We start from the raw sequence: 13,447 nt of genomic DNA on the forward strand, positions 1-13,447 counted from the left end.
GTTTCTTGTGAGGCACTTTTGCCTGATGTGAAGTGGTAATTGATCAAATCCACTGGATAAAAAGCAGCCCTTAATCTCAGATTTCTGCTCTGGGACTCACATTTGTTCTCATATCCCCTCTCCCAGAGGCATGTCCTAAAGTTAAACAGGGGAGGGAGGCCACCTTGCTTTCTCTGGCTCACTTCACCTTCCTTTCCCTCCTGCACAGCCACCTATGTGCAACAGCTGGCTATGGGCTTTCATGGTCCTGGTCAGACCTCCATCCTGGCCACTGGGTGCTCTCCTGGGCCAGGCAGGGCATGGGTTTCAGCCCCTCAGCTTGACACAGACTGGGTGTCGTCCTGCCCCTCATGACCATCTCCTTTCATTCTCTTCTTAAGGATGAGCAGCCCTGTGGTTTTTTAGGAAAATTAAGACCTTTCAGCTCCTGTCTAGCTTCAGGTACCAGGCAGAGAGGTGACCTGCTTGAGGCTGAGGAGGAAGCAGCAGCAGGGAGTGGGATTTCCAGATGTTCTCTTACTCTCAATGTTTTCCTGTTGACGCACTCTAAGCAGCAGCACAGGGCTCCCTGGAGCCTGCTGGGAGATCTCCTGCTCTTACACTTGCCCTCTGTAGCATTCCCCTGCATCAAACTTTGCGTTGTGCTGCAGGAGGAAGGCACAGGTGGGTTAGGCAGAGCAGGGCTGGACTCTCAGGGTGCCGATGCTCTCCCTGGGTATGGTCAAACACAGGTTATTTATGCTGGGGGTGGTCAATCCCAGCCACCTCTCCTTCCTTCTGCTCTTCCAAAGTGCCCTTGTCTGCAGGGAGGTGTCTGTGCCTCTGCAAACTGCACCAAGCAAATTTTTCTTCATGGCCTTTCAAACATCTAAGTCAGGGGATGTCTTTCGGGCTGTTCTTATTTAAGGAGTGGCTAGGTTTAGGGCTGGAGGAAGACATTTCGGGTGATTTGGTTGAGACAGTTTGAGGGATGTATCATGGCTTATGGTATCCCATGCTTTCTTCTGGACTCTCCTTGCACTACAAACGTATTGTCCTGTTCAAAGCTTTTTGTACCAGTCCTGTTCAAATGGTGCATATATCTTTTAAACATGATAAAAGCACATGATTCCCAAGAACCTGACAGTTCTTTTTTTCTTGAATTGTTTTTACATTTTGTATTTTCAGGCAGGAGATAATTTGTACAAATATAAATATTATAGAAGTTGTACAAAACAAAGGTAAGCTGTAATTATTTTAATTGTGTGCCTGTTGTGTATACTATGTTAGCTTCAGTCTGTCTGTTGACTGGCCCTGGTCCCCTCAGAGGTCTCAGAAGTAACAATCTTGCCATACTTGCATCTCTGCAGCTAATTCGTATTTATCCTTATAAAAGTTTCTTTTGCCTTGTCTAGAGGATGATACTAGAATTTTAATTCTGTCCCATCTGCTTCCCAAATGGGACACAGGGTGACACAGCCCCTCTGGCTTCTGTAACATCTCCTTAGGAGACAGCTTGCTGTCTGTGACATGATTGTAGGTTGCTTACTGCTAATTCTTGAATTCCATCTGGTTTTGTTGCGGTTGTTTGGTTTTGGGTTTCTTTGTATTGTTTGGGTTTTTTTCCTGCTCCTGCTCAAGTATTTCAGTTTTAAGTAAAGCATGTAACAAGTTTGCTCCTCATCATGGCTGCTTTCAGAACTCCAGAAACTGACTCCCATTCCCAGACCTGCGTGAAATTATGGTTAATGAACTTATCACTGACTTTGTTTAAATTGAAGGCGATGAACCACTGCAGCTCTCAAAAGGCCTGGTCTAATACAGTCTGCTACAAATACAGACAGGCAACATAGGAGCTCCAGGAATACTTTTTGTGTCAGATACCTGAAAGTCCTTCCCAATGATGTACGAGTACCCAGTTTTAGCCTAGGGCGATGTCTGAAGGGTGCCTCATTCCAGACATCTACTGTGACACACCTGCCCATGAGTTCCTCACCCTTTGTTCCGTTTATAGTCAGCAGAGATAGATGAACACTTTGGCAGCATGAGCCTGGAGTGGACATCTGAATTACTTGGATGACTCTGCCCTGGAAGTGCCTATTCTGCTCTACTGTTAATTTCTACTAATGTATATTAATTTCCTTTATACTTACTTGAGTTAAATTACCCTTTTTCTGCTTTGTACCTGAAGGTATGGAGAGCTCTTTGAATTTTCTGCCAATCTGCATTCTTTTCTGACTGAAGTGTTACCCATGACAGTCACAACTAATTCTTTTTTCTGTCCGTTTTCTAAAGTGACATTCTTCCTAACATCAGCCTTCCTAGAAACCATTCATCTGTGTTGGTTCTGTCACTGCTTTCTCATAATGGTATTTTTAATGAGATACTGCAGGGAACTTATGCTCTGGGGTGACAAGTTAGTGCTGATCCCTTTCTTTCCTGTTTGTTTTTTTTCCCCCCTTTCCCTAGAAAAAGGCCTCTCTTTGCTAGGGTACCATCTGTGCAACTATAGCCTGACCAAAACTGTGTTTAAAATGGTTGCCTACCAAAAGTCCTATGAGAAAAACACTTCCTGTGGAGGATGGATACCGTGGATGGTGTGTCCCCGGACGTACTACAAGACGCAGTATCATACCGTTGAAGTCCCTGAAACCATCACTCTTACAGATTGCTGTGAAGGATACGAACAAGTTGGACTCTACTGCTCTTTAGGTAAGTTTTAGTCAGATTACCAGTTCAAATAAATGCTTCTGGTAGAAGAGGATTCACTTAAACTGAGGCATGTAAAGGCTTAATTTGGTTCTGGACAATAGGTTCCTGTTCATGGAAATCTGTGAGTCTGCAAAAATCTACAGTGAACTTGGTCCAACATGGTAAGGAGTAGACATGAAAGACTAATGATCCTTGCTCTTTGCCACCCCTAATTGAAAAGTCACTAAAGTTCCAGGTAAGCATGAAGGCAGCACCTGCTCAGTACCCCTGCAAAGGCTAATTACTCATCACGGTTCAGGCCAATATCCATGGCCAAGTAGCCTTGCCTGATGCTGTACCTGCTCTGAGCGTACTTGCATTTACAGTAGGAGCTTTCTCCTCAAAAGTGATTCAGGATGCACTTAGGATAACAACTCCTTTGATATGGAGCAGGGTCAGTTTCCAGGATACAAACTCAATTTTGATGTTAATTTAAAACAACCTGTTGCCTCAGAGCAAGTTGGTACTAACTGCCTTCCAGGGAGGTCTGGAAACTCATGAACATTTTGGTGGATCTAATCTAACTTCTGAGTTTCAAAGACTCTGCTCCAGAAGACGTAAATCATCTTTGACTCAAGAGGAAGATTTTTTCCCTCCCACATCAAGGCTACCACTTGTCAACAAGAAAACCCCTATGTTAGCAGAATTTGAGATGTAGATGGAAGGGGTTCCTTGGGTAAAAGTAACTTCTTTTTGTTTAATGGATAAAGACATGCTTTTAAGATGAATAGGCATCTTGGATTAGCTAGGCCAGCACTGGACTGTTTCAGCATCCAGAAAAGTTCTGCAGGACAAAAATTTGTCTCCTATTTTCAGTATGATACTGCATATTCTCCGTTTTCCCTTTTATAAAATTATGTTCCTGGGAATTTACATAGTGAACAACACTGTAACAGAATATTGAAAAGAAAAGGTTCTACTGCAGCCCTGGCTCTTGCTTTGGGTCATAAGACTTAAGTGACTCAGATTGTGGGAATGTCCCCGAACCTGCTCCTGCCTTGGACGATATAACATGACATGAGAGGATATGAGCCATAAGTCTTGTCATGGGATCTGCTGAGAACTGTGTGTTCATCCTAATTCTAAGTTGCTTCAGAGCATTGGAATATTAACCTCCAGATAATTTTTGCTAGGTTTTTTTCTCAAAAGTTACCAGTAGAATATTGTGTCTAGCAGGAAAATGCTTTTAACAGAAAGATGGAAACACAGAAGTGGTCATTGTGTTGCACTTGTTCTTAAAATTATTTGCTAAAGAAGAGAAATGAAAGCATAATTAGATACACATAATTCTTAATTTATTGTATCCTGCCATTGTTTGACTCTGTGGCTGTTGTGGAGTGTCAGCCAGTGCAAAACTTGACCTGCAGGTTATGGTGTGTCCAGGCAGTCTTCTCAGATGGGCAGAGGACCTGCTGTTGATCATCTGTACTTTCCAAGCATCAGTTCCACATGGGAAAATCTCCAGTAGATCTAATTATAGTTGAAAAGTTACTTCAGTAAGGTATTTTTGATAAATATGCATATGCATACATGTGTGCACATACTTATCAAATTACAAGACTGAGAAGCAATTGGAGAAAATTGCTTTTTTAATTCTGTAGTACAAGGAAATAGCTGTGTGAGCTAAACATTGAAGAGTCACTGGCTAGTTCTAGTTGTCTCTATTTGCACAAGAAACTATGAGTGATCATGATTTTCAAGGTGTTTCAGAACCTCTGAAAATCAAGACCATCTTCTTGGGTGGAAAAGAAAGGCAGCCTGGTAAGACTTTAAATATTTTTTCTCAGTATAATTCTATGCCTTTTAAAAGCATCTCTAGGGATATTTTAGGCTTGAGAGCTCTTGATGAGCTTATTTCATCTAACATTAACAAATCTGTAAATCTCTTGTAAAGCTTAGCTACAGAATTTCTACTCTGCCCTTGCCACATTGTTGATAGGCACTCCTGGCAAGTTTGCCCATGAAATACTGTGGTCACCTTGACTCTTTTTTCCTGTCAAAGTTAAATTGGGAATATTTTAAACCATAAAAGGATTTGTATGGCTTCTAGGTGATTTCTGTGTTTACATTATTCCGGTATCTTTGCTTTTCAGGGCATTAGTCATAAACTCGGTGAATGGTAATGCACTGTCTAGACACAGTCTTAAATAAATGATGAGAAGAGAAACTGGAAATGCTGAAATTACTGCACAGCACACTGTTGAACTACTGTTATTTTCTTCTTTGACGTTATCCATGCTGGCATGCTCTCCATCCTGCTAGGAGTGGAAAGGTCTCCATGACCTTTCACAGCAACCTGCTCCTGGCCACACCCTTTCTTTCTAGAAGGAAACATTTACCCCTGCCAGGGATATGGCAGGTCCTGCTTTTCTTATTTTTTTACTGTTGGGAAAAAATGTTTAGATCATTAGTCAGATTGTTCTGGGAGTTCTCACTAGTTGCCAGTCAATCACTTGAGGATAGTATTACACATGCACACACAAACAACTTTAACATTTTAAAATAAAATAAAAAAAATTAAGTATCTAAAAGTTAGGACGTGCTAGAATTAATTCTAAAGTTTGAATTAAATAAAACAACCTTTGTTTCCTCTCTTTGTGCCTATGCATGCCGAGTAGTAAACTCTTCTGATTACCTGATGCAGTGCTGCCTTGCCCGAGGACCACATTTCCCTGAGGCGCTCAGGGATGATGGAACCCCTCTAAGGAGCTCCTCAGCAGTGTGCCACCCTGGCCTCTGCGTTCCCTGTGTGGTGCAGTGCCCTGCCGCGCCTCTCTCTGAATACAGAATTATTTATCACCTCTTGAGGTGAATCCTGGGGCAATTCACAGACAGCGATTTGTCTTCCTGAAGCCTGTGGGAAGGGAAGGAGGTTCTCTGTTCTTCAGAGCTGGGCAGCCGAACTGCAGAGAAAATGAGATCAAACCATTTTGTGTGCCCACTCTAAGACACCTAGGGCGTGGTTTTAATTGTTTCTTAAATTTATTTTGATTTTGATTTTCAGAGTGCTTAGTGCTGCCTCTAACAGTTTGTGTGGTTGGAGTGTAGAGCCCCATGTCCTTGATGGTGACTGTGAGCAGCCCCCCAGTTGCTAAGCAGGTCCCAGGGCTGCTGGTCATGTTCCTGGACCTGTGAAACCCACGGCTCTGAAAGGTTGTTTTAAGTTTGTTGTGCAAAACTTCCCCAGCATCTTGCAGGGTATTTTTTTTAAGGTAAAGACAGGGTCCAATTCTCCAGGCTTGTTTCCAGCTGCTTGAAGCACTGGTAGGGTTACTTGGGTTACTTCTCCCTGTGACCGGTTAGCTGCCTGCCTTCTACCTTATTGCGTAAGATGAAACCAGAGAGATTCCTTATCTGCCATCTAACCCTGCTTGATCCCCAGCTAGGGAGCAAAAGAGTGCATCAGCATGTAATGAAGGCTGTTTCTTTTAAGCAGACATATACAAAAAATACCTTGAAACAAGAAGACCCCAAAACTTTAATCCTGGAGTTTCTTAACTTGAGAGTGCTTGATTTGCAATGTTAAGGCCACACTCTAATCAGAGTATGCTTTGTGTGCATAACTCCCTAAGGTTTTCAGAAAACAACTGTAAAATAACACCACCCCCCCACCCCCCACCCCATATTTATTTTAGGTGCCCAGGTAGCTCCTCCGCAGGGCTGGGACCTTTCAGAGCCTGCATGCAGATGTTTGTTTGCTGAGCCCAACCAGAGCAGTGGGGAGCAGTGGCACAGCTGCCCCTCCTTGCATGGTCTGTCACCAGAAAGCCATGGGACAGCAGCGTCACCGCATGGGGCATGTGGGCAGCATTGCAGTGTCAGCCTGGGTGGGAAGGTGCCAAGATGCCCTACGGGACCTCACCCACAAGCAGATGTCTCTGGCTGCCCTGTAGTTTGGGTCTTTTGTGTGCCCTCAGCAGCTGCAGAAATGGGATTACAGGTGTCGGAGGGTATGTCCCTGCCCATTCCTCATGGTGCCTGCTTATGGACTCCTGTCTGGGAGTTGCCCCTGTGTGAGCCCACCGAAGCTGTCTGCCTTCACACCCCCACACTGACAAATTCCAGAAGTTCACACCCATTTGGGTAAAGTGTGTGCTTCTACCCATTTCATTACTGTGGCTCTGGTGGATATCAGCTCCACTTTCACCTTACCCTCTGCCTCTGGGATTTTGTAAACCTTGATCAGCCTACTTCTCTCCACAGCAAAAAATCCCAACCTTTTTAGTAGTCTTTCCTTGCAAGTTATCTGCTCCATTCAGTTACACACCTCGTGCCTTTCTTGACCACATTAGCCCCAGGGGGAGCAGGGGTATCTACGGCCACGTCCGAGCTGTGGGTTCACCATGGGTCCCTGATGGCCCTCCACTGACTGCCGGTGTGAGCACCGACAGGGCAGAGCGTGGCCACGTCACGGTGCTGCCGGCAGGATGAACCCCTTGGAAGTGGCAGTGCCTATATTTCATTAAGTTTCTCCTGAGCATGCACAGACTGATTTTGTGCTTTGAAGGCCATGTTCCTCCATCATCCAACAGCTCCTTCCTTGCCGAATTTCAGTCCATGGCTCCTGAATATGTTCTAGTGAATGATATGGCTTTTCGTAGGGAGGGGTGTTAAATATTTGTCAGATGCGGAAACAGCACATCCTGACGCTGCTCTCCATCCTGATTAACTCCCGGCCAGGCAGTCAGGATGGACAATACCCATCTGAGCAAGCAGAGTCTAGCAGTGCTCAAAGACCCTGAAAACAGGGTAATATGATGAAAACTGCTGTTCTGCCTTTGTAATAGGTTTTGCCAGGAGCTCTTTCTATAATCTCATAGATTTGTCTCCACCTCCTGATGCCTGGGATGAATGCAGGATTTTGGTCCCTGTGTCTGTCACACCCTCTGGATGAAACCTGTCCCCTCCAGGTGGAAGGAGGGAGAGGAAGGGGGTTATGGCTGAGCTTGTGGTGTCCCTCAGCATCTATGTCCTGGGGGATCCCCCCATCCTGTGGTCACAGCAGACACAGTGGCTCTCATGGGCATGCTGGTAACTGACCTTTTGTTGCTAAGCGCTGGGTGCTGCATTTCTTCTGCTGTATGTTTATGCAAATAACAAAGGAGAAAAGCCTATACTTTATCCAGCTGACAGAGGAGTTAGCTGGCTTGCTCCCCAGTGCTGGCAGTGTTGCTCGGTAGGTGACTGTCCCCAAGGTGATTGAAGTGGAGAGTGTAAATCGAATTTTCAAAGTGCATCTGGTACAATTAGGCAGAAATGTGATGTGAATCCATCTCTGTTTCTGCTGATCCGAAAATTATGACCTTTTGATTTTTGGCAAATGGCTAGCATGGCCATTGATTCAGTAGTGCTTTCTGAGATTGCATGTGACTCATTAAACCTTTTACACTGCAGTTAAACATGCCAAAAAAAGAAAGACCTAGGTGAAAAAAAGGCTGCTTTGAACCTCAAACCTGCTTGAACTGTACCTGAATCTCAGAGCTGGGGGCATTTGCATGCTTGGGTCCAGCTTACCAAGATCCACCTGGTTTGAATAGTAAGGATCACTGGTGACCTACTAACGCAGGGAAATCCCTTGGCGCTCATGTTTGTGCAGGCTCCCAGTGTGAGAGGCTGCTTAGCCTCCCTGCACAGGAGGTCAGGATGGAGCAATCGTGTGAGACTGGGAATGTGTGGGAGACTCATCTAAGGGCAACTGAGGCTGTTTCACACCTTACTGTGGCTTTAGACTAGAAATCAGGAAGAGGTTTTCTAGCAGTAGGACCCATTTGGGGGAATGACCCGTAGTGCCAGCCCCAGAGACAGTAGCAGAGGTTCCTGCTGGGAAGCAGAACAGGACTACTGGGACTTTCTGGACCCAGAAGTAACTTGAGTAAGATTGCACAAGGCTGGATTTTTTTTTCTTTGCTTGTCTTCCTACTGTAAACCTTGGTCTACAACTCTAAATGAACTTTGGAGGCAGTATTGGTCCTGGGGAAGACTAAGGAGGGCAAGGGTCCTTGGTTCGCAGGCATGAAGGGGCCCACACTAGGTAGGCTGCATTAGGCAGCAGAAAAAATCCGGCTCCCTGTAAGGCAGCCAGCCATCCTTTGGGGCTGGGAGTGGGGGGTAGTTTCCTAATTTGCTGCCCAGAGCTCCTGTGGGTCTAACACCAACCTGAAAGATGCTCACAGCACTGTTAAAGCATGTGCTCAGTGACTGTGTGCACACAAAGTATACACACACGTTGTATCAAATACTATAAAAATCAGTGTGGGAAAGTGCTGTCCCATGTATTCTGCATGCAAATCTTTTAAAATACACGTGCAAGTAACCTGTGTGCTGCTGAGAGATCTCAATTCAGTGCCTTCCCTGTTCTCCAGCTTGTGGGATTTGGCAGATTTTTCAGTGGAGGTGTGGACTCCTGTCATTAAATTATGCTTACTTTTCTTAATTACCTTTCAGAGACCCTTGACAAGCACACTGTGGGCCCCCAAAAAGACACAGACCATAGTCTTAAAACCACTGGTCTTAACAGTCTATTTCTTTTTGCAAATATGACTGTATGTCCAGTTGCAGAAGTGGCTGAGAATTATACATGTTGAGTTTTGTATGCCATATTTTGAGCCCAGTCCCTGGATTGTAGATTGAGCTTGGGATCTGGAGTACTAAAAATGAGATTTGTTAAGGAGTGGGCTGAAAAGCTGAGGCTCTCTGCTTGCAATAGCCTCTACTCTTCCACGGACTGGCAGAGAGGGAGACCTGGAATGTGCATGTGGCAGCAAGTTACATAGATTTAGGCTAAATCTTAATTAATCAAGACCATTTGCCTGTTTAAGAAGGTTACTTTGCTGAGGCCAAAAGTCCTCGATTCAATATTCCCTTCTGCTTCTTGGAAACCTCAGATTTACTATTATTCAGAGTCTTGGGATAATGGAAATTGTAAACCCACAGAAATGATGGTTCATGATAGATTTATAGTTTGCTATGGACCTTTCATTTGCTATGGATTTTATCATGCTGAGTGTGGTTTTCCTGCACAACAACCTGTTTCTGTTGCAACAATCATTTTTATTTTTCTCCTGGCTGGCCTTAATTGATCAGTAATGGATCAAGAGTTTGTAGGTGCAAAATGAATGGAAAAGAGAAATCTTTTAGGTTGATTGGGAAGACCAGAGCTGAGCCTTACTTAGAGTTACGTTTGAGAGCATGGATGAAAGTAATGTTCGTAGAGCTTAGAAGTATTTTCTGTTTTCCTCCGGAGAAGGGTACGTGGGGGCATTGAGCCAGGACCACTGTCTGCCCCTGGCTTGGGAAGCAGTAACCTTCTGCCTTAGCTGCGCCCTCAGGGCTGCCTGGCGTGGGCTGCTGGCCTCCCAGGGCGGCTGGCTGATGCGGAGCAAGTGCTGCCAGGCTGCAGACCGCGGGCTCGGGTCTGCTCTGCTGTCCCTCTGTGCAACCCCCTTAACTGTACCTGAGAACAGCATTGTGCCTCCACTCTCATGTGACATCTTCAATCACTATAACTAAAGGTTAACTTTGTCACAACCAAAGGTTAAATAAAACCTCCCGATTTCTAGCCCAGACATTACCTGTTTCTTTTGATCATTATATATTCTTTGGATTAGTCATAGCTGGCATCAGGCACATTTTCTGTTTTGCAGTGCTTCAGTACCTCCACATTTAGAAACTTATCTATCTATCCATCCACCCATAATTATTAATGGAAAATTATAAATTCAAAATTTCTGTAACAAGAATGTCATGAACAAGAGAAAATTCTGAGAATATTTACACTCTTAAAATGAAATAATGGTATTTTAGGCTCCTATTTTCTCCACACGAAAACCTTAGAACAGATGTGCTTCTAAAATGAGGAGGAGGTGTTTGCTAAAATTAAATAGCACAATTTTTTGGAAACTATTTTCTGTATTTTTGTTCTCAGAAATGTTTTTGTTACTTAGCACTCAATAGATCCAGTGTATTTGCCTCAAGACCTGGTATTTGTCCAATGGAGAATATGGAAACATGTGATTATCCTTGCACGTTTGATACTGAATGTCCAGGGCTTAAAAAATGCTGCAACTCATCCAAAGGAGCAGGCTGTGTGGATCCAATGCCAGAGGGTATGTTACTGATAAATTTAAGACTGCTTCTAATAGAAATATGCTTAGTTTTTCCTTCTGAGGGTGGGAATGGGCAGGAAAACTGTTACCATAGCTCTTTAGAAAACAAATATGGGAATCTGCTCTGGATCAATTCCAGGATACTCGGCTTCAGCACTTGCACCCATGAGAACTAAACGGTGCGTGAATACTGCAGGTACTTTCCTTGGCTGCTTCTCCTTCACTGGTGCTGCTGCCTGCGGCATATGGCGAATGAGGCTGTAACTGATGGCTGTACGTGGGCCCTTCATACTTGCCAAGTTAAAGCTTCAGAGTGTTCCTATAGCTCTGTCACTTTCTATAGCATCAGACCTCGGATGACTTGGCTGTTTTATTTTGTACGCTTCAGGAAGGACATTCTGGTACAATGTGACAGTGCTTGTGAAAATGGATTTTAATGAATTAATTAGAGTGGATTCCCACCTTCTGAATCACTCACGCCTTTTACACTCCATGGTATGTACAAACGCAAACGTTCCTGTGTGTTGCTTGTTGCATCCATGTTCCTGTTACTCAGTAACCACCACTTGTTTCATAGCCCTCTGTGCTGGGCATAACCTTGCCAGCCAGTCGCTCCCTCTTTGTTCTGTCAGATCATGCTTTATGGCACTAATTTATTCCTAATTACTGAATGTCAGATGATCTTCAAGCAGCTCAATTAATATTGATTTATCAGCTTCTTTAGTAAATTTTTAAGGTCTTTTCCAAGGGCAATTTAAAGACATATAGTATATATGTTTTTAAAGACAAGAAGTATAGGGCTTTTTCCTGCTTAAATGATGCTTGCTCCAGCTCTGTCTCAGTTCAGCTTTTGGCCTATGACTGGGTCCAGATTTCAAGACCTGCAAAGTGTGATGCTTTATGATAAGGAGTTTTGAATTAAACCTTTCAAGAGACAAACCTGATCTACGGCACTGGGACCTATGTGGCTGGTGGACTCGGCAACACCAGAAGTTTTGCTGTGAAAACCCAGGATTACAGCAGGCGACTGTGTCTTGGATCAAGGGCATTTTGTGGTCATTCTTGCCAGAGGAGCAGGGCTGGGGGAGACAGCAGGGTGTTGCTTTTGCTGTAGGACCAAGGCTCTGACTTGTGTATAGATTAGCAGTGGCCAAAGCAGTAGAATCACAGAATCACAGAATGGTCGGGGTTGGAAGGTACCTCTGGAGATCATTTAGTCCACCCCCTGCTAAAGCAGTTCTCCTAGAGCAGGTTGCACAGGGTTGTGTCCAGGTAGGTTCTGAATGTCTCCAGAGAAGGAGATTTCACAACCTCTCTGGGCAGCCTGTAAACAACACATTCAAGGCTGTGCAACAGCAGCGCAGCGCATCTCTCTATCCATAACACAGCAGGTGGGAAGAGTCCAAGGCAACCAAGAAAAACAGCCCTAGCAGAGGCATGAGGCACAGGAGTGTCTGCAGGAAGAATTAGGCTGCAAACTAAAGCCATGCTTGCACAGAAGGGCTTGCTCTGTCCTCTCAGTGGTCTTTAGAAATGGATTGATGAACTAGGACAGAGACCTTCCAGGCCATAAAACCAAAGCATTTCCCTAGTACATATCACCATGCCATGGAGAAAACCACGCTTGGATGTGGTCTTTGAAAGATACCTAAGAGGGCAGGTCCCTATATACCTCCATTTTTATTTCTAACTTCTCCCCAGTTTCAAGCTGGGGGTGGGCAAGTAGCACAGAAAATCCTTCTCCCATCATCAGCTAGGACTGACATGCAGGGGAACTGAAATAGTAGCAGTAGCATGGGGATGTTGCATGTGTGTAGTTCTTCCTCCTACCTGAACTCCTCATACCCTAAAAAAGCGAGAAACCCTGGTCCTGATGTTGTATAAAGGAGTAGAGGGTAATGATGTACCAAGACTTTTATATCTTGGCCTGAATCAAGTTCTGGAAAAGTCAGACACACCAGAAATAGGAAATATAAACGGAAGCTTTGCAATAAGCTGCTGTTTAGAGGAATGTCTTCCAGGCCCTGTCTGCTCCACTGACTTGTAATGCTCAGCCCACCACCCTGTCCCTTCCCTCATTCCTGACTCACAGTTGTGATGACTTGATCAGTCCTGGGGTCTTTCTGTGACTCTTAGTCCCTTCTTCCTCAGTCTATTGCTTTTCTTCTTTTTCTTTCTATTTCCTTTGCCAGCAGTCTTTTTAGCTGCTTAAAGTGAGAAATGTTGGACAGCTTTATTACAGAAGAACTGTAATAGCATGTCTAATGTATATTCTTTCTATTGTGATTTTGTAATGTTTGTTTGGTTTGTTTATGTAATGATTAAACACTACAAACCAAAGTGACTTTTCCCATATCTTCCTGGGTTGCATACCCCTGCCTAAGCATTTTGAAACCCGACTTGCAGCTCCACACCTGCCTTAGCTTGGCAGCATTATACCATAACTCTGTGGTGAAATGTGATAGTAAGAAGAGCTCACCTTGCATAAATACAGACCTAAATGATGCCACTTTGCTATGCTTTCTGAATTGGTTCTTTCTACACTCAGATTAGGATGATAATCTTTGCATAAAATATGCCTCATTGGTATACAGCTGTGCTGAGAAAGGAAC

At 44.2% G+C, this 13,447-nt stretch overlaps 1 protein-coding gene across 1 annotated transcript in view; it reads left to right on the forward strand.

Moving 5' to 3' along the window:
* UMODL1 (uromodulin like 1) overlaps positions 1-13,447 on the forward strand; it is a 66,155-nt gene that overhangs the window by 12,152 nt on the left and 40,556 nt on the right. The window contains exons 3-5 of the mRNA XM_056329097.1: positions 2,449-2,691; positions 10,674-10,835; positions 11,224-11,330. Coding sequence (XP_056185072.1) covers positions 2,449-2,691; positions 10,674-10,835; positions 11,224-11,330 — 512 coding nt within the window. The remainder of the gene's footprint in view (positions 1-2,448; positions 2,692-10,673; positions 10,836-11,223; positions 11,331-13,447) is intronic.

The sequence above is a fragment of the Falco biarmicus genome, chromosome 2 (assembly GCF_023638135.1).
Source record: "Falco biarmicus isolate bFalBia1 chromosome 2, bFalBia1.pri, whole genome shotgun sequence".
NCBI lineage: Eukaryota > Metazoa > Chordata > Aves > Falconiformes > Falconidae > Falco > Falco biarmicus.